Source organism: Mobula birostris, chromosome 5 (assembly GCF_030028105.1).
Source record: "Mobula birostris isolate sMobBir1 chromosome 5, sMobBir1.hap1, whole genome shotgun sequence".
Classification (NCBI taxonomy): Eukaryota; Metazoa; Chordata; class Chondrichthyes; order Myliobatiformes; family Myliobatidae; genus Mobula; species Mobula birostris.
Genome location: NC_092374.1, coordinates 95,409,859 through 95,434,557, shown reverse-complemented (window position 1 = coordinate 95,434,557; position 24,699 = coordinate 95,409,859). Strand labels below are relative to the sequence as shown.

General features: G+C 49.1%; 2 protein-coding genes across 2 annotated transcripts in view; one reads left to right on the top strand and one right to left on the bottom strand.

The window, feature by feature from the left end:
• The window catches only part of acap1 (ArfGAP with coiled-coil, ankyrin repeat and PH domains 1), a 135,289-nt gene extending 126,132 nt beyond the window's left edge, over positions 1-9,157 (bottom strand). Inside the window, exon 1 of the mRNA XM_072258455.1 lies at positions 8,983-9,157. Coding sequence (XP_072114556.1) covers positions 8,983-9,035 — 53 coding nt within the window. The 5' untranslated portion in view covers positions 9,036-9,157. The remainder of the gene's footprint in view (positions 1-8,982) is intronic.
• A 5,012-nt stretch (positions 9,158-14,169) lies between these two features.
• Positions 14,170-21,632, top strand: LOC140197306 (zona pellucida sperm-binding protein 3-like). Its single transcript, XM_072257247.1, has 9 exons — positions 14,170-14,447; positions 14,581-14,696; positions 14,794-14,894; positions 15,445-15,619; positions 15,697-15,814; positions 16,216-16,307; positions 16,378-16,484; positions 20,881-21,030; positions 21,114-21,632. Exons 1-9 carry the CDS (start codon positions 14,232-14,234, stop codon positions 21,263-21,265), a joined length of 1,227 nt encoding a protein of 408 aa, XP_072113348.1. The 5' UTR covers positions 14,170-14,231; the 3' UTR covers positions 21,266-21,632.
• The last annotated feature ends 3,067 nt before the right edge of the window (positions 21,633-24,699 follow it).

Genomic DNA, 24,699 nt, shown 5'->3' with positions numbered 1-24,699 from the left:
CAGGACTCACACCACCAGGTTCAGGAACCCCCGAACCATCAGGCTCTTGATCAAAACAGGATGACTACACTCACTTCCCCATCCACTGAGGTGTTCCCACAACCAATGGTCTCACTTTAAGGGCTCTTGTTATCACATGTTCTTGTCGTTTATATTTCCATTTGCACAGTTTGTCATCTTCTACACTCTGCTTGATCTTTCATTGATCCTGTTCTATCGATTTGCTGAGTATGCCCGCAGGAAAAGGAATTTCAGGGCTGTAGATGGTGACATGTATGTACATAGCCTCAGTTCAGCGTGGAGACGAGTAAACTTTGTGGAGCAGTGAGCTGAACGGGCCTGCCCCCCACCTCTGGCCCCAACACCCTGACCTTTTCAATCTGGCCCGGCGCTTAAATCATCCTCTGCTTAAAGCTCTTAAGCCTCTGTCCAGTGGGTACTGGCCCTCCTGGACTGGAAACATCTCTGTCACATGGTTCCCATCTTTCAATACCAGGTTGCAGATTAAGGGGTTAGTCTAATTTGGTGCCGTGCTGGGCACAGACATCATGGGCTGATGTTCTCTGTTTTAATAGCAATGTTACAGGAAGCTATTTGGCCCTTCAAGTCTGTACTAGCTCCCTTTAGAGCAATTTTATCAGAGTCGTCAAGGCATTCTTTCTTCACAGTCTTGCAAATGATAGAGAACTACAACACAGTTACAGGCCTTTCAGTCCATCTATGCTAGTCTAGTCTTCTACCTAGTCCCTTCTACCTGGTCCCTTCTACCTGCATCTGGACCTATCCCGTAACTATCCTAACTTCTCTTAGATGTTGCAATCCACCACTTCTGCCAGCAGCTCTCTCCACATTCACACCATCCTCTGAGTGAAGAAGTTCCCTCTCAGGTTCCCCTTAAACATTTCACCCTTCTCCCTTAACCCGTGACCTCTAGTTCTAATCTCACCCAACCTGAGGGAAAAAGCCTGCTTGCATTTACCCTATCTATACCCCTCATAATTTTGTATACCTGTATCAAATCTCCCCTCATTCTCCTACGCTCACAGGAATAAAGTCCGAACCTGTTCAACATTTCCTGATTATTCAGGTCCTCAGGTCCTGGCAAAATCCTTGTAAATTTTCCCTGCGCTCTTTCCAGCTTATTGATATCTTTCCTGACCAGAGCTGCACACAATACTCCACATTTAGTCTCATTACCATCTTGTACATCCCAGCTCCTGTATTCACTGCCCTGATTTATGACGGCCAATGTGCCAAAAGCACTCTTTACCAGCCCAAGTGTACATCCGTGGCCCCTTTGACAGGAGCTTCGACCTCCTGAGGAGCAGTGTTTTCCAGATGATAACCATTCATTGCACAGAAAGCAATGTTCCCGATGAGGTAGTAAACAGGAACAGGCAAGAGCCACTTTCACCCGTCCCGCTGCTAACCTGCTCCCCCGTTGATCAGACAGCAGCTCCACCCATTCCCCATAAATCTCTGTACCTGTCTGCACTCAACTCCTGCAGAAAATTCTAGAAGTACCACAATCTACAATCCTTGGGGAATGGATCCTGTCTTAAATGGACAAACTGAAACTATGGTTCTAGGTTCCCCATATCCCTCAGCATCAAGTGTAGATAAATAGACCAAAACTGTAGTTAGTGCTCCAGGAGCAGTCCCACCAACAACTCCCACCTTTCAGAGAGTCATAGAGAAATCTAGCATGAATACAGGCTCTTCAGCCCATCTAGTCCATACCAACCACTGTGCCACCCAGCTAAACGCAATTTCCTGCAATTGCCCAATATCATAAGACCATAAAGATATCCGAGCAGAACTAGACCATTGAATCTGCCCCGCCATTTCATCATCGCTGATCCATTTTCCCTCCAGCCCCAGTCTCCTGCCTTCTCCCCATATCCCTTCGTGCCCTGACCAATCAAGGATCTATCAACCTCTGTCTTAAATATATCCAATAATCTGGCCTCCACAGCCACCTATGGCAAAGAACTCCACAGATTCACCACCCTCTGGCTAAAGAAATCCATCCTCACCTCCATTCTAGAAGGACACCCCTGTATTCTGAGGCTGTGTTCTCCTGTCTCACCCTTCCCCACCACAGGAAACATCCTCTCCACATCCACTCCATCGAGGCCTTTCACCATTCAATTGGTTTCAATGAGGACACCCCTCATTCTTCTCAATTCCAGTGAGTACAGGCCCAGAGCCATCAAACGCTGTTCATGTGACAAGCCTTTCAATCCTGGAATTGTGTCCGTCCAACCTCCTCCCTCCCAATAATGCATCTAAAAAGACTGTATATATAAACTGACATTTCTTTTTGCTGCTGAACCTATCTAACATGATACTATTGTACCTGCCTCAACCACTTACACTAGAAGATCATTGCATCTATCCACTGGTTAAACAGCTCCCTTTTAAATGGTCCCCTCTCATCTGACCAAGTCCTATGTCGGTTTGACTTTTCCAAATTGCATCCTGTTGTGTCCTCCGCAACCTTATGGATCAGCCCTGGTGTATTTGCATGGAACCCCCACGCCAGACCACTAGTCACCAGCTGTCGTTCCAAGGAACAGCCTTCAGCCACTACCCTCTGCTTCCTGCCTTCCGGTGTGAGTTTGACCCAGGGATACTGAGGTGGGAAGGGAATGGAACGATGTATCGCGCTCCCGCGTGGGCCTGGTCGTGGGATGCAGAGATGGGAACTGTGCACAGTGCTCTCAGTGTTGGTATGACTAGGGACATGGGGGCATGAGATGTACATTGTCCATCTGGTGTGGGAATAATCCAGGTATATAGAACATTACAGCACAGTACAGGTCCTTCGGCCCATGACATTGTGCCAATCTTTTAACTTACTCTGAGATCAATCTACGAATTACTAACCAGAAATTGCAGTGCACAGTTCCCCACATTTTTCTCACAACAGTAGAAAGAGGATATTAGGCCTAACAGGTCCACAGTGACTCACAAAGCACTCCCGTCCCTGCACTAATGGTTTCTGTACCTTGTTCCTTCTGTGGCCCCGTCCATTCCACCAGCCACTTGCAGTATGGGATGTTCACAGCACTAAGTCACTCTCCCCAGCTGCACCTTTTCAGGGCATGTGTGAAAACCTGAGCACCCAAAGGAAGTACACATACACACACACACACACACACACACACAGCCAGTGGAAGAACAGGCACACGCCACGTAGATAGCTTTGAAGGTTGAGGGTTGAATCCAGATCACTGAAGCTTTGAGAGATCAGAATATCTGGGCTGAGAGGGAAAGGGATCAGCCATGGTGAAATGGTAGAGCAGACTTAATGGGCCAAATGGCCTAAGTTTGCTGATATATCTTACAGTCTTATATCAGCTCTATCAGCAGATCCACAATGGCATACCCACTCAATAAAAGCCACATTGTATCTGCCTTCCTGTCGACTTGGTGCACCTGCCTTGGCCTATTACTGTGTGTAGGAGCCGCGCATCTATTTTCTATCTGTATTGTGTGTTTATTACGCTTACGGTAGTTAGTCATGTGGGTGGGGGTGTGGTAGAAGCAAAGAGTTTGGTCTTGCAGTCGTGCTTTTGTCTTTAAAGTTCAGTAGAGCTAGGGGTGTTATCTTTTTTGTTGACCACTTAATTACATTTAAAATCGCTTAACTTCACGTGAGTCCACTTAAGTTAGCTTAGTTCTAGAATCATAGAAAAGCACAGCAGAGAAACAGAGCCTTTGACCCATCCAGTCTGTGCCAAAGCCTTTGAAGAAAGCTTAAGTATGCTTCATACGCCAAAACACTTTATTTTGTTAAATCGCTCATTTCAGTTTCATTAGATTTTATCAGTTCAAGATTATTTATTTTACTAGTTTCTTGATAAAGGATAGGAGATATTCTTTAACTTTGGAACTTTGCTGTTATTAAATAGGAAAGCATATCGTACAGGATCACTCTGTTGAATAGCTGCTACACCGTGGACATGAGTCTTGATCTTGGTATGGAAACACCAATGCCCAGAAGATGTTGGATACAGCCTATCACAAGCAAAGCCATCCCCACCACTGAGCACATTTACATGGAGCACTGCCAATAGAAAGCTCTTTTTCCATTCTTCCTTCTGGCTCCCTTCTCTCTTCTTCCTCATCTCCTCACCTTCCTCTCATGTCCCTCTGCTTACCCTCCTCCTTCCCTTTCTCCCATTGTCCACTCTCCTTTCCCTTTAGATTCCTTCTTCTCCAGCCCTTTACCTCTTCCACCTGTCACCTCCCAGCTTCCCACTTCACCCTACCTTCCCCCTCACCTGGCCTCATCTATCACCTGCCAGCTTGTACTCCTTCCTGTATCCCACCTTCCTATTCTGGCCTTCCCTTCCCTTCCCTTCCAGTCTTGATGAAGGGCTTCAGTCTGTTTTGAAACATCGTCTGTTTTCTCTCCTCCATAGATGCTGGCTGACCTGCTGAGCCATTCTTTGTGCTTTGTTCTGGATTTCCAGCAAGTGCAGATTCTCCTGTGTTTCTGTTTTTTAAACTGAAGGGATCAAATAATTCTATAACCCTGAGAGAAATGTTTTTCTTCTGCCTTGTCGCGAGGTGTTTGTTTGACAGAGTACAGTCAAAAGGCACTCCTTGTACAAGTGTACAAAGCCTGAAGTTTCAATCCAGAGGGGGGTACAACCACTTCTCCCCATTGTGTAGATTCTTGTTCTTCTTTGAAGATTAACCATTGATTTTTTTTTTAACCCATGTGACGGGCTCAGTTGAAATGCCTTGTAAACGTGGCCTACAATATGCTGTGCTGGCCAGTGGTGCAGTGGCATCTGCACAGGAGTTCGACACGAGTGGTCCTGGGTTCGAATCCAGCCGCCTACTTCCACACTTACCTGCTGGTTTGAGTCTCGAGGTAGCAACTTGGTCTTGTGAAAAATAGACAAATGCTAAAGAAACAGCAACTTTGCCAACCAATATGGCGCAGAGAAGAACAAATAAAAAGCTATAGATACAAAAAATAATACGACATAGGAACAGAATTGCCTTCACACGGTTCCTTTTCATACCTTTACTAACTTAGAACCTATAAACCTCCTCTTTAAAGATACCCAGTGACTTGGCTCCACAGCCGTCTGTGCCAATGAATTCCACAGATGTTGCACATTGGGCGCCATGTTAGCTTAATGCTTGACAATGCTAACGACCTGTGTTCGATTCCCACCGCGGTCTGTAAGGAGTTTGTACGTTCTCCCCGTGACCATGTGGGTTTCCTCCGAATGCTCCAGTTTCCTCCCTCATTCCAAACACATGCGGGTTAGGGTGAGTGAGTTGTGGGCACGCTACATTGGTACCGGAAGCATGGCGGTACTTGAGGGCTGCTCCCAGCACATCCCCAGGCAGTGTTGGTCACTGACACATGTCACTGCATTTTCCGATGCTTCTATGTACATGTGACAAATAAAGCCAATCTTTCTTTTTCTTTTTCCAGGTACTCCAGTTCCTCCAACAGTGCACATTCCTTTGGGAACCCCGCAACTCTGAAGTGCTCCTTGGTGCCTCCCCTACGACCTTGCATTGCACATTGATCCAGCAGAGCTCCCCCTCCACCCCACCGCTGCCGCTGTTCCTCTGGCTCTGTGCCCCTTCCTTGACCCTGCAGTCCCCCCCCCTCCATAGCTTTGCACCGTCAGACCTGGATCCTGTGTTGGAGTGGTGCTTGAAACATAAGACAGAAGCCACTGGAGCAGAATTAGGCCATTCGATTCTGCTCTGCCATTCAATCATGGCTAATTTACTTTCCCTCTTTACCCTATTTTTCTGTTCCTCCCTGTAACGGTTGACACCTTAACTTCTGAAGAGCCTATCAAACTCTACTTTAAACGTACCCAATGACTTGGCCTCTACAGCTGTCTGTAGCAATTAATTGCACAGATTCACCACCCTCTGGCTAAAGAAATTCCTCCTCATCTCTGTTTTAAATGGATGTCCTTCTATTCTAAGGCTATGCCCTGTGGGACTAGACTCCCCCATTATAGGAAACATCCTCTCCACATTCACTCTGTCTCAGCCTTTCAATATTCGATAGGTTTCAATGATCTCCCCCCTCATTCTTCTGTATTCTAGTGAGTACAGGTCCAGAGTCATCAAACACTCCTCATACTTTTCCCTGTTTATTTCTGGATCGTTCTCGTGAGCCTTCTCCAAACCCTCTGCTGTGCCACACACATCCATTCTTAGATATGGGACTCATAACTGTGAGCTCTGGGTCAAGGTTCAGCTGCCAGCTAACAGCCGGGAGAAATGGGATGAGCAAAGGACTTGAGAAATTGCACAGTTTTACAATCTCAGGGCAGGCTGTTAGCAGAGGGACACTCGGCGTTGCACTGGTCAGAGGCGACACTCGGCGTTGCACTGGTCAGGGGGGACACTCGGCGTTGCACTGGTCAGAGGCGACACTCGGCGTTGCACTGGTCAGAGGTGACACTCGGCGTTGCACTGGTCAGGGGGGACACTCGGCGTTGCACTGGTCGGGGGGACACTCGGCGTTGCACTGGTCAGGGGGGACACTCGGCGTTGCACTGGTCGGGGGGACACTCGGCGTTGCACTGGTCAGGGGGGACACTCGGCGTTGCACTGGTCGGGGGGACACTCGGCGTTGCACTGGTCAGGGGGGACACTCGGCGTTGCACTGGTCGGGGGGACACTCGGCGTTGCACTGGTCAGGGGGGACACTCGGCGTTGCACTGGTCGGGGGGACACTCGGCGTTGCACTGGTCAGGGGGGACACTCGGCGTTGCACTGGTCGGGGGGACACTCGGCGTTGCACTGGTCAGGGGGGACACTCGGCGTTGCACTGGTCGGGGGGACACTCGGCGTTGCACTGGTCAGGGGGGACACTCGGCGTTGCACTGGTCGGGGGGACACTCGGCGTTGCACTGGTCAGGGGGGACACTCGGCGTTGCACTGGTCGGGGGGACACTCGGCGTTGCACTGGTCAGGGGGGACACTCGGCGTTGCACTGGTCGGGGGGACACTCGGCGTTGCACTGGTCAGGGGGGACACTCGGCGTTGCACTGGTCGGGGGGACACTCGGCGTTGCACTGGTCAGGGGGGACACTCGGCGTTGCACTGGTCGGGGGGACACTCGGCGTTGCACTGGTCAGGGGGGACACTCGGCGTTGCACTGGTCGGGGGGACACTCGGCGTTGCACTGGTCAGGGGGGACACTCGGCGTTGCACTGGTCGGGGGGACACTCGGCGTTGCACTGGTCAGGGGGGACACTCGGCGTTGCACTGGTCGGGGGGACACTCGGCGTTGCACTGGTCAGGGGGGACACTCGGCGTTGCACTGGTCGGGGGGACACTCGGCGTTGCACTGGTCAGGGGGGACACTCGGCGTTGCACTGGTCGGGGGGACACTCGGCGTTGCACTGGTCAGGGGGGACACTCGGCGTTGCACTGGTCGGGGGGACACTCGGCGTTGCACTGGTCAGGGGGGACACTCGGCGTTGCACTGGTCGGGGGGACACTCGGCGTTGCACTGGTCAGGGGGGACACTCGGCGTTGCACTGGTCGGGGGGACACTCGGCGTTGCACTGGTCAGGGGGGACACTCGGCGTTGCACTGGTCGGGGGGACACTCGGCGTTGCACTGGTCAGGGGGGACACTCGGCGTTGCACTGGTCGGGGGGACACTCGGCGTTGCACTGGTCAGGGGGGACACTCGGCGTTGCACTGGTCGGGGGGACACTCGGCGTTGCACTGGTCAGGGGGGACACTCGGCGTTGCACTGGTCGGGGGGACACTCGGCGTTGCACTGGTCAGGGGGGACACTCGGCGTTGCACTGGTCGGGGGGACACTCGGCGTTGCACTGGTCAGGGGGGACACTCGGCGTTGCACTGGTCGGGGGGACACTCGGCGTTGCACTGGTCAGGGGGGACACTCGGCGTTGCACTGGTCGGGGGGACACTCGGCGTTGCACTGGTCAGGGGGGACACTCGGCGTTGCACTGGTCAGGGGGGACACTTGGTGTTGCACTGGTCAGAGCAAGGAAGACCAAACAGGGAAAGAACAGCAGCGAAAACTTGTAGTTCTCTCATTCACTGTGTCAGTGTACTCAAAATACCAGGTGACTCTTAAAATACTTTGCAAACATATTCTCCGATCTATTGCAAGGAAACTTGCAACCACTTTGTACAAGTTAAGGTCTCGCCGACAGCTAGGTATTAATCTGTTCCTGGTTGTGATGAGGTTAAGTACTACACTAGGGAGAACTTCTGCTGACAGGTTATTGCCTCAACTGAAGGAGAACATGTTCAACACTGCAGCACACCGGGGAGTGAAGGAAAGAGAGTGGGGGGAGGTGTGGAAATAGCACAGGAGAGGAACGGAAGAGAAGGCGGTCCCTTGGCCAGCAACACGCATCTCATCAGATTCGCCAACACGTCTTAGGCTGCATCCTTTACACTAAGGCAATGTAACACCACAGAATAAAGAGTCTGCCGTTTCCTGCATTGCCTCATGGTTTGAAAACAAACCTTCACGGTACACCATGCCTCATCATTTGAGAACAAATGTTTACGATACCCCCGTGTCTCACCGTTTGAAACAAACCTTCACGGCACCCCAACGCCAAGGAGAAAAAGCCATACCCGTAGCCCAATCACCAGCTCTCTCAAGCCACTAGCACAGGCACGATGAGCTGAATGATTTCAGCAGGAGGTCGTTATCCTCTAATACCATGAGGATAGAGGGTTGAAGGATATATAACTCACCTGATGGATGATTCTGGACCAAAGGAAGGTCCTTGAAATGGTGGCCTCAGAGTAAAGTGTTGTGAGCACTATTACACACTCTGATTTAACGCTTTCTGGACACGGTAAGACGTGCCATCAGGACCAGGGTCTCGCAGAAAGCGAACGTCAGGAGAGAGGGGAAGGTGGAAGAAGTTGCCACACATCTCAGCCGGCAGCCTATTGACACGACTATCACCCGCCTTGGTCCTACCTGAACTTTGGCGAGTCCTTCAGGCACTCCTCAAAGTCAATGGAGATGGTCATCTTGCTCGATGCTCACAGGGTCAGAGAACCAATGCTTTTAGAGTCCTTAACGGCCCATCTTCTGTGAGAGAGGTTGAGAACTATGGGTTCCGGCTGGATGAAAAGCTTCTTGCAAGCGGAACAGCAGTGTGGGCGGAGCACGGCCCCTGACCACATCCTGGAAACACAGCACCAGTTCAGTCGAACGATTAAAATCATCTTCAGATAGAACTAGGAGAGTCTAATCTACCTAACCTGCCTCAGAAAAGTAGTATGAGGCATTGGTCAGACCACACTTGGACTATTGTGAGCAGTTTTGGGCCCCTTATCTAAGAAAGGATGTGCTGGCATCGGAGAGGGTCTGGTGGAGATCCACGAGATAATCACAGGAATGAGGGGGTTAATGTATGAGGGGTGTTTGATGGCTCTAGGCCTGTATTCACTGAAGTTTAGACTACAGAAAGGCCTAGATGGCTGAGAGAGGATACTTCATATAGCAGGGCAGTCTAGGACCAGAGAGCATAACCTTAGAATAGAAGGACACCAGAAGGTGGTGAATCTGTGGAATTCATTGCCACAGACAGCTGTGGAGGCCAAGTCACTGGGCGTATTTAAAACTGAGGTTGATAGTTCTTGATTAGACAGGGTGTCAAAGGTTATGGGGGGAAGGCAGGAGAACAGGGTTAAGAGGGAAAATAAATCAGCCATGATGGAATGGCGGATCGGCCTGAATGGCCCAAATGGCCTAATTCAGCTCCTATGTCTGTGGTCTTATGGAAATCAATCATTTAGTCAAGGGCGGCTGCCTCACGACAGCCGTCTGTGAATCAGCTCAGGGACGGATTTCAGCAGTGGGATGAGGAATGGAATAGATGTAAAGAAATGGTTCAAAGATATAAAGTGATTTCTAGTGCAGGACGGCATGGTTTAAATAGAAAGCTCCATCTGACTGGTCCTGTCAGCCTCTCCCAGGACAGGGTCCCATCACCTTCCTCCCTCTGACCTGCCCTGTCATCCTCTCCCAGGACAGGGTCCCATCACCTTCCTCCCTCTGACCTGCCCTGTCAGCCTCTCCCAGGACAGGGTCCCATCACCTTCCTCCCTCTGACCTGCCCTATCAGCCTCTCCCAGGACAGGGTCCCATCACCTTCCTCCCTCTGACCTGCCCTATCAGCCTCTCCCAGGACAGGGTCCCATCACCTTCCTCCCTCTGACCTGCCCTATCAGCCTCTCCCAGGACAGGGTCCCATCACCTTCCTCCCTCTGACCTGCCCTATCAGCCTCTCCCAGGACAGGGTCCCATCACCTTCCTCCCTCTGACCTGCCCTGTCAGCCTCTCCCAGGACAGGGTCCCATCACCTTCCTCCCTCTGACCAGTCCTGTCAACCTCTCCCAGGACAGGGTCCCATCACCTTCCTCCCTCTGACCTGCCCTATCAGCCTCTCCCAGGACAGGGTCCCATCACCTTCCTCCCTCTGACCTGCCCTGTCAGCCTCTCCCAGGACAGGGTCCCATCACATTCCTCCCTCTAAAGGTTGATAGATTTAATTGGTAGCAGCACTCAAAGGAATTCAGCTGGTCAGGGGAATGAACAGTCAATGTTTTGGGCCCTATTCCTCTATTCACCTCCATAGATGCTGCCTGACCTGCTGAGTTCCTCCAGCATCTTAGAACATACTGCAGGAAATAGAACAATACAGCACAGAACAGGCCCTCTGGCCCCTGGCATTGTACCAACCTTTCAAGCTACTCTGAGATCAATGTAACCGTTCACTGCTGCATTGCCTCCATCTTTCTACCTTCCATGTACATACAGTACCTAAGGGTTTCTTCAATGTCCCTAAGGTACATGCTTGTACCACCACTCCCTGTGTAAGAAACCTACCTCTGACATCCCTCCAATTACCTTAAAATTATGTTCCCTGGTAATTTTGTGTGTATTGCTCAGGATTTCCAGCATCTGCAGAATCTCTTGTGTTTAGATGAATTGTTAACTTGTCCTAGTGTGTTTGTTATGTGCCGTATCATATGACATAGGTAATTATGGTCTTTTCATGGCCATGACTGTTCTTGGCAAATTCAACAGCCTTCTCCTGGGCGGTGTCTTTACCAGACGGGTGACCCCAATCATTATCAATACTCTTCAGAGATTGTCTGCCTGGCATCAGTGGTCGCATAACCAGGACCTGTGACATGTACCAGCTGCTCATATGACCATTCACCACCTGCTCTCATGGCTTCACCTGACCCTGATCAGGGTTCCTAGCAGGTGCTACACCCTGTCCAAGAGTGACCTGCAGGCTGGCAGAGGGAAGGAACACCTTACACTCCCTATGGTAGAGACGAATCTCCACCCCACCATCCCACTTAGTGTGTAGGGAGTTGATAGAGAGGTCGGGGGAATAAAATGGGATTTATATAGGACTAATGCCAATGAGTGCTTCAGGGCTAGCATGGACTAGATGGGCTGAGGGATCTCATTCATTTCTTCTAGGACAAGAGGATCCCTGCTATGGGTCTGGGTTTCCTGATTGAAGAGGACAGTCAGTTGTTGGTGTACATCCAGACCCTGGTCAACATCTTTCTCTGCCTTCAGACCTTGTATCCTTACCTGTCTGTGTGGTGTATCTTCCCAGATGAGATGTGCTGGCAACGATTTCTATGCCAGGGGAACTGCCTTCACGAGCCATACTGTTCTAAGGGATCTGCCTGTCCTCAGCCAGGATGTTTTCACAGTCTGGGACATGGTTGCCTCCAATCGCAACCCCTCTCGGCTGGGGGGAGAAGGGAGCATTGGCTTATCCAACGACACTGTGGTTAAAAGGCCAGCACAACATTGTCGGCTGAAGGGCCTGTACTGTGCCGTAATGTTCTATTTTCTCTGTTCCAATACTGAGCATGTCACCAATGGAGGGTCTCTGTGTATGTCTAACCCTTTTGCAAAGGGGACCCAGAGTAAAGAGGGTTGCACTGAGAAGTTCTGGGCCACAGGTTTTGTTTTTGACACACCCAGCTGCCCATTTCTGTGCCCTAACGGCCTACCTTTTTATGGTCCTGCACTTTATCGTTTCCCTGCACAGCACTTTTCTGTTGGCTTTTACGCTTTACTTTACATTCTGTTATAGTTTTATGGGTGGCGGGGTGGAGATATGTTTCTACCAAAGGAGGTGTATAGTTGCCCTTCCCTCCGCTAGCCCACAGGTCACCCTTGGACAAGACACAGGATCAGGTGGTGGTTGGTCGTACGAGCAGCTGGTGCACAGCACAAGTCCTGGTTATGCGACCACTGACGCCAGGCAGACAACCTCTGAAGACTATTGTTAATGCTGGTGTCACCCGTCTTGCAAAGACACTGCCCAGAAGAAAACAATGGCAAACCACTTCTGTTGAAAAATTTGCCAAGCACAGTCATGGTCACGAGAAAACCGTGATCGCCCACCCACATCATACGACACGGTATATACTGAACGAACATTACTGTTTTATCTTGTTCTACCTCAGTGCTCTGTTTAATGATCTGATCTGTATTAACATTACACATGTTTTTCACCCTCTCTCTGTATATGTGACGATAATAATCCAATTCCAGTTCCAATAATGAATTCTCCACCCCGTCCCATCACGTATTCCCAGGGTAGAGTCATAGGATCGTAGAAAAGTGCAGTACAGAAACATGTCCTTCGGCCCATCTAGTCTGTACTAAACCTATGCCCGTTGACCTGCATCCGGATCATAGCCTTCCATACCCCTACCATCCATGTACTTCTTTTAAATGTTAAAATTGAGCTCCCTATACCCCTCATAATTTTGTATATCAAATCTCCCCCTAATCTTCTACATTCCAAGGAATAAAGACCTAACCTATTCAATCTTTCCTTATAACTCAGGCCCTCCAGTTCCGGCAACATCCTTGTAAATTTTCTCTGTATTCTTTCAACCTTATTTACATCTTTGCTGTAGGTAGGTAACCAAAACCGCACACAATACTCCAAATTAGGCTTCACAACGTCTTAAACAACTTCAGTATAACATCCCAACTCCTGTACTCAATACGTTGATTTATGAAGGCCAATGAGCCAAAAGCTTTCGTTATGATCCTTTCTACTTGTGATGTCACTTTCAATGAACTATGGACCTGCATTCCCAGATCCCTTTGTTCTACCACACTCCTCAGTGCCCTACCGTTCACTGTGGAAGACCTACTCTGGTTGGTCCTACAGAAATGCAGCTCCTCGCCTTCCTTAAGCAACAGAAACAGCAAAAACTATAAAAATAGGAAAGAAAGACAAAAACTGTATTAGAATACAGAGTAAAGCTCTCTCTGCAGAAAGTTATTAGGGAAATAGAATAAAAATTTACGAGGACGTTGCTGGGACTTGAAGACCCAAGTTCTAGGAAAAGGTTAAATTGGTTGGGATTTTATTCCCTGGAGCATAGGAGACTGAGGGGAGATTTGATAGAGGTATTCAAAAATTATGATGGGAATAGACAGGGTAAATGCAAACAGGCTTTTTCCACTAAGGCTGGGTGAGAGTAGATCTAGAGGTCATAGGTTAAGGGTGAAAGGTGAAATATTTAAGGGGAACTTTTTCACTCGGTGTGAGTGTGGAACGAGCTCTCGGTAGAATTGGTGGCAGAGGGTTCGAATGCAACATTTGGGACAGGTTTATACAGAACCATGGATGGGAGGAGTATGGAGATATGGAAGTGCATTTGGGTATAGAAGCACAGATTAGATGGGCTGAAGGGCTTTTTCTGGGCTGTAGTGCTTTATGACTCTATAACCATGTTAAAGATCCCCTTCACACCCAGTCATGAGCATGCCCAGGCCAGTGCTTGTCTAGTTTGATAGTGGTCTGTTGTTAGTGGCACAGGGACCTGCATCAGCCATTCATGTGACTGGTGTAACTGGCTGTACTGATCTAGGATTCTCTGAGCCTCCTCATTGGACAGAATCGAAGTGTATTTAGGGTTGAAGAAATCATAACCAGCAGACGAGGGCTGCTGGAGGGTTTAAGTTTTTGTTTAGTCATTGTTGGGCAAGGAGGAGGAGGTTCAGTAATGCTGTTTCTGGTTTTGCTGCTGTTCTCAGCAGGGGCAGTTTACACTGATAACTGGGAGTACACCAGGCCCCCGCAGCCACTGCGGAGCAGATATAGAGCTTTCTGTGTCCCTGCCCAGATTGCAGGGGGCTGGGCTCCTGAATCTCCCCTGTCGATGACCTCCTCCCCCACCTCGCAGCCTATCACCGCCTGGTGTGGGGACCAGACGCTGCTGGTGAGGGTCAGACTGACCTTGCTCGGGACGGAGCGCCTTGTTCGGGCCCTGGAGCTGAGGCTGGGGGCAGCGGGCTGTTCTCCTGTGTGGGCAGACCCCCAGACGGATACGGTGCTCTTCTACACCAACCTCTCTGAATGTGGTATTCTGGTAAAGGTGAGGATCTCAGTATGTGCTTTCTCTCCAACGTGCCCGGCCCCACCCCTACCCCCCACTTTAGTTTCTGCCTCTCATCCTCCCTCCTCTACACTCGGTTTTAGGGCCTGAGACCAATCCTTATATGTTTCAGGTCTCCGCGCATCGACTCATCTATTCCACCCACCTGTACCTCAGGCCGAGGGCAGCTGCATCTGCCACTGTGACATCGAGTCTGGCTATAGCTGGCATTGAGTGCCATTACCCCAGGTAACGCCTTTGCCTGATCCCCACCGTGCGCATGCACTCTTCATCTAGCTTGCAAAACGGAGACTGAGGAGTTGACGGTTGGTTCCTTTTTTGACAGGAAGGTGATTGGTGACAAGCAAACAGGCCTTACCTGGACACCACTGAGCTCTCCACGGTCCAAATGGGCGTTGCCATGGTACTCTTTGCATCTCATGAGTGGTAAGGCCTGAGTTGGTGGCAGCTGGATTGGAGGGTTTGTGGGGGGGGGGGGGCGTGGTCTTTAACCATGGACGGTCAAGATGGTGCCAAGTGGAGGTGACTCCCTAGGCACATGGGTCAGTGACACCAGAGTTTGTAGCCTAGCGTTTGGGGTTCTGGTCATCCGACAGTCTGAAGTTTGAGGCCTGGAGTTGGCGGGGAGCCCTCATTCATTGCCGTCAGTGAGTCCTGGGGTCAAAAGCAAAAATGAAGCCTAAAGGTCGGTCGGATGTCGAGGCCCAATGGCCATGCCCCTGAGTGTCCAGGTCTGCTTTAGGCCAAAAATGGACTGTCCTGGGGTAGGAGGGCTGCTTGCGAGGGAGGGAGGGAGGAAGGAATGTGGCCTATTTTGCTGCTGTTTGGTGAGCATGTTGCACATGCTAAGTTGGCGCTGGTATGTGTGGTGACACTTGCAGACTGCCTCCAGCATGCACTAAGTTCATGTTTGTAGTCAACGCAGACGTTGCATTTCACTGTTTTGCTGTGACACGCTGTCCGGTATTTTCCCTAGACGACTGGCGTGAGGAGCGGTCCTCCAGCAGTTACCAGCTGGGTGACTTCATCCATATTGAAGCTTCTGTGAATGCCAAATGCCTCCCCGTCAGGCTGTACGTTGACAGCTGCGTGGCAACACCAACTCCGGATAAGGACTCTGCTCCCAGACGTCATCTCCTGGGCTTCAACGGGTGAGGACCTGCTGCTGGCACAGCGCGATGGCCCGTAAACTGGTCTTGCTGCCACACTGACTCCCCTCTACTTTCAGCTGCCTGCTGGATAGCAGATCTGCCGGCTCCTTGTCTGTTTTTGTGTCGCCGAGAGCAGACCCGAACAAGCTCCAGATGAGGCTCGATACGTTTCGGCTCCTTGAAGCTGGTAGCTCTGTAAGTTTGGGTGCCTGCAGGGGTTCAAGGGAGGGCCTGAGGGATATTGATGGTATTAATGAGAAATGGACTTTACTGAGAGCAAAGTTGGTGACAAGAAGGGAGTGGTTTGAACATCTCAAAGTATATTTATTATCAAAGCATATACGTATATGTTACAATATATAGTTGCTTTTTTTCAGAGAGGAATACACAATCAATATTTCTGGCTGAGCCTCCTGGTAAAAGGTCCTGGCCCAATCCCCTCCATAGACACTGCCTGACCTGCCGAGTTCCTCCACCATTTTGTGCTGTTCCAGATTTCCAGCATCTGCTGCCCCTGAGTTCGGGGGCTTAGACCCGGTGTCGGTGAAGACGGGACTGATCTGAGAGCCTGACTTGTGTGTGTTCGTGCCTTGTAGATTTTCATCACCTGCCGCCTGAGAGTGTCTGCAATAGACGCAAGAGCTGATTCTGTCAACAAGGCCTGCACCTTCCACAGGGCAGCCAGTCGGTAAGAGTTCCCATGTTTGACATCTGTGGCTCACCCGAGGGGAGTTTCTCAGGTTCTCATCTGCTTTCAGGTGGTTTCCGGTGGAAGGCCCTGCTGGCATCTGTGCGTGCTGTGACTGGGGAAGCTGCAGGGAAGGCAGGAGGAGGCAGAGTACTGGCTCGGGATGGAACACACTAGGTAATGCCTGGGGAATGGGCACGCTCAGGGTATGGTTCCAAGCTGCACCCTGCCCAGCGATCAATATCTTAAATTTGCTCATCACTCTGTAAATTGCCACAAATCCTCTAATTCTTTCCAGCCCTCCAAACCAGTTCTGGACTTCTGTACAACTACAGACCTGCAGACCATTTTATTTATCTGGAGATATACCATAGTAACTGGCCCTTCCGGATGAACGAGCCCACACCCCCCAATTACACCCACGTGGCCAATTAACCTACTAACCCGTACATCTTTGGAATGTGGGAGGAAACCAGAGCACCCGGAGGAAACCCACACGGTCATGGGGAGAACGTATAAGCTCCTTACAGAGAGCATAGGGAAATGAAACTGTGCCATTGGCACTGTAATAGCATTACGCCAGCCGCTACACACCATGCCATCCCAAAGATGTGGGCTTACCCTCGGAATCTCTGGTCAAATCCACCTCTTCCTTTTAACCTGCTCCCTTACACATGCCTCTGACCAGCTGTCCCAGCTGGAACCCAGCCACCTGATGTAGCTTGGTGTAGTACTCAGGGGCAGAAGCAGACTCTGCTCCAACTCTTGTCTTGACTCTGCATCCCTGTTTGAGCACTTTATGATCAATACGTACTGTAAAAATATTCTAGGCTCTGATCTTTGGAGGGAGAGTTCTGAGCAGAGTCAAGGGGTCTTGCTGTTCAGTAACGGACCCTTTGGCTCAGCCTGCCCACCCTGACCAGACTGCCCACCTGAGCTAATCCCCTTTGTCTCCATTTGGTCTGTATCCTTCTCAAACCTTCCCTATCCTATGCCTTAAATGTTGTCATTGTATCTACTCCACTACTTCCTCTGGCAGCCCATTCCACAATCCCACTACCCCGTGCATAGTGGGAAAACTGGCCCCCTGGGTCCCACTTAAATTTTACCCTGCTTGCTTTAAATCTCTGCCCTCCAGTTTAGACTTGCTGACGCTTGGAAAAGACTATTAATCTTGCCTCAGGAGCATGTTTTATATCAGCAATACGTGCTATGTGGCAGCAGTACAAAAATGATAACTAAATTACAGTAAGTAGATGCATATTAAAATAGTTAAATTAAGTAAGTTGTGTAAAAGTGGGATAGTGATCATGGGTTCAATATCCATTCACAAATCAGATGGCGGACGGCAAGAAGCTGTTCCTGAATTATTGAGTATGTGTCTTCAGGCTCTTGTACCTCCTTCCTGATGGTAGCAATGAGAACAGGGCATGTCCTGGGTGATTTGGGGGTGGGTGGAGATCCTTCATGATGTCCTGGAGGACAGGAAGACTGGTGCCCATGATGGAGCTGTGAGTTCACAACTTTCTGCGGCTTATTTTGATCCTGTGTACTGACTCTTCCATACCGGGTAGTGATGAAGCCAGTTAAAACGCTCTCCATGGTTCATCGTCGTCATGGCTATCCCTCGAGGTCGAGGATGATGGTCTTCATTCTGAAGAAGTGGCCCACAGAGCGAAGATGCCTGTGTGTGTATTTGTTTAACGTGTACTTGATGTTGCACTCCAAGAAGCACATGATACTTCATAAATTAACCAACTGATTCCAATGGCATGGAAACCATGACGATTGGAGCTGATGGATTTGTTGCAGCCTTCATCTGCCTTCACGGCCGTTAAGTTCAAAGTAACTTCGTCTGCCTGTTCCATCGTTGAGGTCTTGGTTGGATTGTACTTTGTCAGGGACCTCACCCTGGACCTTACCTTCATGCGTAACCCTACCAGGAGCATAGCTCCAGACGGCATTGCTCTCGGGATTTCAGGAGTACACAAGCCTCTCCACCACAACAAGGTGACAATCCATGGAGAAGTTTCCATCGTTAATCTGTAGAAATTTGTGAGTGTTTTTGGTGACGTACCAAATCTCCTCAAACTTCTAATGAAATGATGTGCCTTCTTTGTAATTGCATCAATATATTGATCCCAGGATAGATCCTCAGATGGTGATGCCCAGGAAGTTGCTCACCCTTTCCACTGCTGATCCCCCTGAGGACTGGTGTGTGTTCCCTCATCTTGCCCTTTCTGAAGTCCACAATCAATTCTTTGGTCTTGCTGATGTTGAGTATGAAGTTGTTGTGGTGACACTGCTCGGCCGCTGATTTATCTCACTGCTGTATGCCTGCTTGTCACCATCCGAAATTCTGCCAACAGTAGTTGTCTGCTTGTGATTTTATTGGCCTCTAATGTCACCCCTCAGCCTCTGACACTGCAGGGGAAAACAGTACCAATCTCTGATTGTAACTCGAGCCCTCTATTACCGGTAACATCCTTGTGAAATTTTTCTGTACTCTTTCCAACTTGGGTAAGTGACCGAAACTGTGCACAATACTGCAAGTGTGGTCTTGCTGATAACTTGTACAATTGCAACATGATATAGGTAGGTACTTTATTGATCCCAAAGGAAATTGGTGTCACACTAGCACTGCAAGTGCACAGATATAAATATTAGAAGAGAAGTAAGAAAGAATAAAAAAGTAAGTTACCTCAAACAGTCTAACAGGAGGGGGTTATCACTTCCCTGGTTCATTATAGAGCCTAATGGCTGAGGGTAAGAATGACTTCATGTAGCGCTCTTTGGAGCAGAGCAGTTGTCTTAGTCTATTACTAAAAGTGCTCCTAAAATGCAACACTTCTCACTTTTTCAAGTTAAATTGTTTCTGCTATTCCTTGGCCCGCATTCCCAGTTGATCGAGTTGTAATCTTGGACAACCTTCACTGTCCACTTCACCATCGCCACTTTTGGTGTTATCTGCAAATAAGCTAACTATGCTACCTAAAGTTCATTCTCATCCACAGAGATTAGTTGTATTTGTCACACACATTGAACCAGACCGTGAAACACATTGTTTGCATCAACCACCAGCATGGTCTGGTCTGAGGATGTGCTGTGGGCAGCCTACAAGTGTCCCCATGCTCACGTGGCATGTCTACAACTTACTCACCCTGACCTGTATAACTTTGGACTGTGGGAGGAAACTGGAGCACCTGGAGGAAACCCGTGTGGTCATGGTGAGAATGTACAAACTCCTTACTCACAGTGGTGGGATTAAACCTGAGTTGCTGGCACTGTAGAGTGTTACCCTGACTACTACATTATGCTGCCATTTAATATAGACGATAGTCAACAGTGGACCCAGATTTGATCCCTGCAGCACACCGCAGGTCACAGACCACCAATCAGAACAACATCCCTCCAATAGCACCCTCTGCCTTCTACCGCCAAGTCAATTTCATATCCAAATGGCAGCACGTCCTAGATCGCAGCTAATCTAATCTTCCAGACCAGCCTCTCATCGTGGGACCTCATCAAAGACCTTGCTGAGGTCCACGTGGACCATCTTTACCACCTTGCCCTCATCTATCCACTAGGTCACTGCTTCAAAAATAGCTCTCTCAAATTATTGAGACAACTTCTCATGCACAAAGTCACACTGACTACCCCTAAGGTCCTTGCCTTTCCGATTCGGGTAGATCCTATCTCTGAGAAGCCCCTCAAGTAACTGTTCTACCAGCGATGGACCACAGATCCCAGGCTGGTCCTCGGCCCTTGAGGCACACTAGCCACCCTCATTGGAGGCTAACTATGGTACAATTATCTTTGCTGGGGCCCCAGCAATTTCTTCCCTGTTCCCACTACATACTGAGACTTTCTAAGGCATAGGTCAGACCACATATGGAGTATTGTGAGCAAAATCTCATCTAAGAAAAGATAGAGAGGACCCAGAAGAGGTTCATGAGAATGATCACAGGAATTAAAGGGTTAACAGACAATAACTGTTTGCTGGCTCTGGGCCTGTACACACTGGAGTTTAGAAGAATGAGGGGTCATCTTATTGAAACCTATCAAATATTGAAAAGCCGAGACAGAGCGGACATGCAGAGGATGTTTCCAATAGTGGTGGAGTTTAGGACCAGAGGGCATAGGACGTCCCTATAGGGCAGATGAGAAGGAGTTTCTTTAGCCAGGGGTTGGTGAATCAGTGGAGTTCATTGCTACAGGTGCCTGTGCAGACTGTCACTGGGTACATTTAAAGTGGACCTAGACAGTTATTTGTTTAGTAAGAGGGTTCATAGATTACGGGGAGAAAGGGACTGAGAGGGAATATAATCAGCCATGACCGAATGCTGGAACAAACGGGTTATTGGCCTAAATCTGCTCCTATGTCTTGTGGATTTCAGTTTGCTGTCTTAAATAGTTGACTTCTTTCTTTTAAATTGATTCCACATTCCAGATTTCCCCACACTAGGAAAAATCCTGTCCAATCCTAAATTCAACCCTTCGGGCTCCTGTTTAAGAAAGTTTCCTCAGTCCAGCAAACAAAGTGTATGGTTCCCTTTTGCATTTTCTTTTATAGCCTCTCAGTCTGAGGATGATCAATTGCAGATGGAAGGGGAGGTTCAGATAGGACCGCTGGAAATCTTGTCTGCCAGTCTCCAAGACCCTGTTCCCAGGGTGTGGCTGGGGAGCCAGAACATCTCCCATGCGGAAGAGGCTCCTGGGCATGGTAAGAACAAAACTCTCCCCTTGTACAACCCTTGTCTTCACTTCCCTGGAAGACTAACCTGGTTTCGTTCTGTCTTCCTCCAGGTGAAGTGACCAACAAAACCCTGCTGATATCAATGGTACTGGTGGGGGTTGTAGCTCTCCTGCTGTCTGGGCTGCTAGTTGGAGGAGTTGTCATCTGTGGGGCTCTAACCTTCTTCAGTCTTTATCACAAACTGGCCAGACTCTCTGTTTAGCTACAATGGTGAAGTTTGGAATACTGAACGTTGAATTCTTTTGTGAAGAAATATCTACAATTGGTGGGGGTGGGGAAGGGCAGCATCAGCCTTTCAACCTCCAGCTGAATATTTGTTTACTTCAGTACTGAAACTCTGGCTAGTGCTACTTTGTGGGTTTAGACAACTGAGCTGTTACCACTGATTGTTGCCAGCAAACAGAGCTATTTATTACAGGCCTGTGTATTCTACATTTTAACCTTTTCTCTCTCGGGCCTGCTTTGTCCAAATATGTCAGGACAACCTCATCATAAACTTCTGTGGTAAAGTTACTGAATTAGAACCCAAAGTTCACATTCAGTTAGTAACTGTTGAATAAACATCTTGGTAATGCTAACTATGAACACTAGAAAAATTCATTAATTCGGTTTACTGGTATCTTTCTGTTGCCTCTTAATTGAATGAGGTAGTTAATAGTCAGAGGCGGCCAGACTGTCCTAGCTAAACTAGACAGGTCACCCCTGCGTTACAAATACCCAGCTTATGGATTCCTACATATAAACAAGCCCCATCTTATTAAATTCAGAAGTTTGACATTTGTTTCCTCATACAAACAGCAGAACTAGTTCTGTCCCTCATTCAAATGATGGTTTGTATCAGTTTTCACCTTTTCATGTTATTCATCACAGTCCTGTGGAGGTACGGTCACAGGTGTTTGTGTTTTTTTGTGTATTTTCTAACTTGTGAGCAAGGGCTCGTGGTTGTTGGGAGCTGACTGACTGTTGGACAAATCCGTGGCTGAACAATTGTAGGCAGGCAAAGCTGGGATTAATGTTTCACTGAAAAGTCTCTGCTGGTTTGCCTCCTATCTCTCCCAGTAAATCAGATTCATTTCCTTCTCACATTTATACTGACACACAGCACTGTGCAAAGGTCTTAGGGATATATACAAATATTTAGCTAGGATGCCTAAGACTTTTGAACAGTACTGTATTTGTCAACGAGGAGCAGAGAGTGCCATTGTAAATCTGACGGGAGCAAAGGGTGTTGAGGATGCTAAGGGCGGAGTACTGCGGGAGGGTTGTGGGGCAGGTGGCAGAGGAGTGCCAGGAGCAAGGGGTGCTGTGGGTGCAGACACACCCAGCCCTGAGATGCCCGGCAAGATCATTTGATTCCAAACAATTGGCTTATTGATCATTACAGAACGTCTCTCTTCCTGCTCCCTCTCCACGCTCGCTTCCCACTTGGTCCACCTTAGAGACCCATTTCAGAACCCGGTTTATCATCACTCATATGTCATGATTTTTTTTTTAAATGTGGCAGCGGTACAGTGCAATACATTAAACTACAACAGCGATGTGTAAATGCCTCAGGCACTCTAACTATAGGTATGTGCCTGAGACCTTTGCACAGTTCTGTACAGTGAAATGCATTGTTTGAATTAACAACCAACACGACCTAAGTATGTGCTGGGGGCAGCTCGCAAGTTTCACCACCCATTGCAGTGCCAGCAGAGCGTGTCCACACAGTTCACAGAACAAAAGCTTCAATAACAAAACAAGGCAACACACACAGAACGTGGCAGCAACTCAGTAGGTCAGGCAGCACCGAGAGAAGTGAATGAACAGCAGGTGCTTCGGGCCCAGACCCTTCTTCAGGGCTGGAAAAGAAAAGGAATAAGAAGGCGGTGGGAGGGAAAGGAGGATAGCTAGAATAAAATCTTCTTTCCCACCTTCGCAGAGACAGGTCTCAAACGCCAAAATGAGCCGCTTTTGAGCCTCCGAGCTTGAAGGCATCAGTACTCTAACCTCCCGTCCCTGGCCCTTCCCACCAGGGCTCAGTCTCATGTCGTTTGTGAGATGGCACCATTTACTCCGACAGTTGTGAACATTGACTGCCAAGGGTGATGCTCCCCTCTGAGGGTCTCCGGGAGCCCCGTTCTGTGAAAAATTCCTTCAAATGAATGAAAGGCTCACTAGAGAATCCATAAGTGGTCAAAGCCCAAAAAGCAGGAGTGTCCATTGACCAATCTCAAAACCAGATGGTCTGACTCCCTGGGGCCATGCTCTGAGCATTTTGGACGGTGAGGGACCTCACTGACGGACACCACCTCATGAAGACAAACACACGCGATGCTGCAGGAACTCGGCAGCCCAGGCAGGAACAAGCCATCGATGTTTAAGGCCCTTCATCTGTTTAATCTGTTGCCTTTTGAAGATGTCCTCGCTGGTGGGGAGGGTTGAGTTTACAAGCCTCCACAGCTGTTCCCAAAACTGTGCAGTGACGACAACCAAAGTGATCCATGTATCTGAAACCTTCCCTCCTGCACCAGCGCCTTGGCCATGTATTTAACGGGACTACTTCCTACCTTGCTAGCACACAGCACAGAGAGTAGTCCTGAGATTACAAACCTGGAACCCCTGCTTTCAAGTCATAAGACCATAAGGTATAGGAGCAGAATTTGGCCATTTGGCCCATCGAGTCTGCTCTGCCATTTCATCACAGTTGATACAATTTTCCTTTCAGTCCCCCAATCTCCCGCCCGCTCCCCCCAACGTATCCCTACATGCCCTGACCAATCAAGAATCCATCGTCCTCTGCCTTAAGTATACATACAGACTTGGCTGTGGCAACAAATTCCACAGATTCACCACTCTCTGAAATTCCTACTCATTTTCATTCTAAAAGGACACCCCTCCATTCTGAGTCTGTGCCCCTCCGATCTTGGACCAACCCCACCATCCTCTGCACATCCACTCATTTAGAAAATAGTCAACCCTTTCATTTCTTCTACCAAAGTGCATGACCATACACTTCCTGACACTGCATTCCATCTGCCACTTTGCCCATTCTCCTAATCTGTCCTTCTGTAGCCTCTCTACTTCCTCAAACTACCTGTCCCGCCACCTATCTTCATATCGTCTGCAAAGTTTGCCACAGAGCCAACAATTCCATCATCCAAATCATTGGCATATAATGTAAAAAGAATCGGTCCCAACACAGACCCTAGAGGACACGACAAGTCACCGGCAGCCAACCAGAAAAGGCTCCCTTTATTCCCACTCTTTGCCCCCTGCCAGTCAGCCACTGCTTTATCCATGCAAGAATCTTTCCTGTAATACCATGAGTTCGTGGCTTGTTACAGAGCAAAAAATTGTACATCTTTAAATGCGAATACAGGGGTACAGGTATTTTATGATCTTGGCGAGGATTTCTGTCTCGGGCTGAGAGCTCTCAAAGCCCACCGATCATCCCTTCCACAAGTAACTTAAAATCCATGCTTTTACAACATTCCATTTAATCTTCCCTTATAAATAAATTCTAATTCCCTCGGCTGCTGTAAATCTCCAAACCTAGCACCACCGCACCTCCCGACCGCGAATCTTCCAGCAGGCGGGGATCTGCATGCAATCCCGCCTGCAGCCGCAGGCGCCGCTGTCTACGGAGGCGGAAGT

Excerpts from the sequence above, each read along its gene's own strand:
- LOC140197306 (XM_072257247.1), top strand. The coding sequence starts at position 14,232 with ATGACCTCCTCCCCCACCTCGCAGCCTATCACCGCCTGGTGTGGGGAC. Across the intron at positions 14,697-14,793 it reads ATTGAGTGCCATTACCCCAG|GAAGGTGATTGGTGACAAGC; the intron begins GTAACGCCTTTG and ends CTTTTTTGACAG. Across the intron at positions 16,485-20,880 it reads CTCGGGATGGAACACACTAG|CCTCTCAGTCTGAGGATGAT; the intron begins GTAATGCCTGGG and ends TTTCTTTTATAG.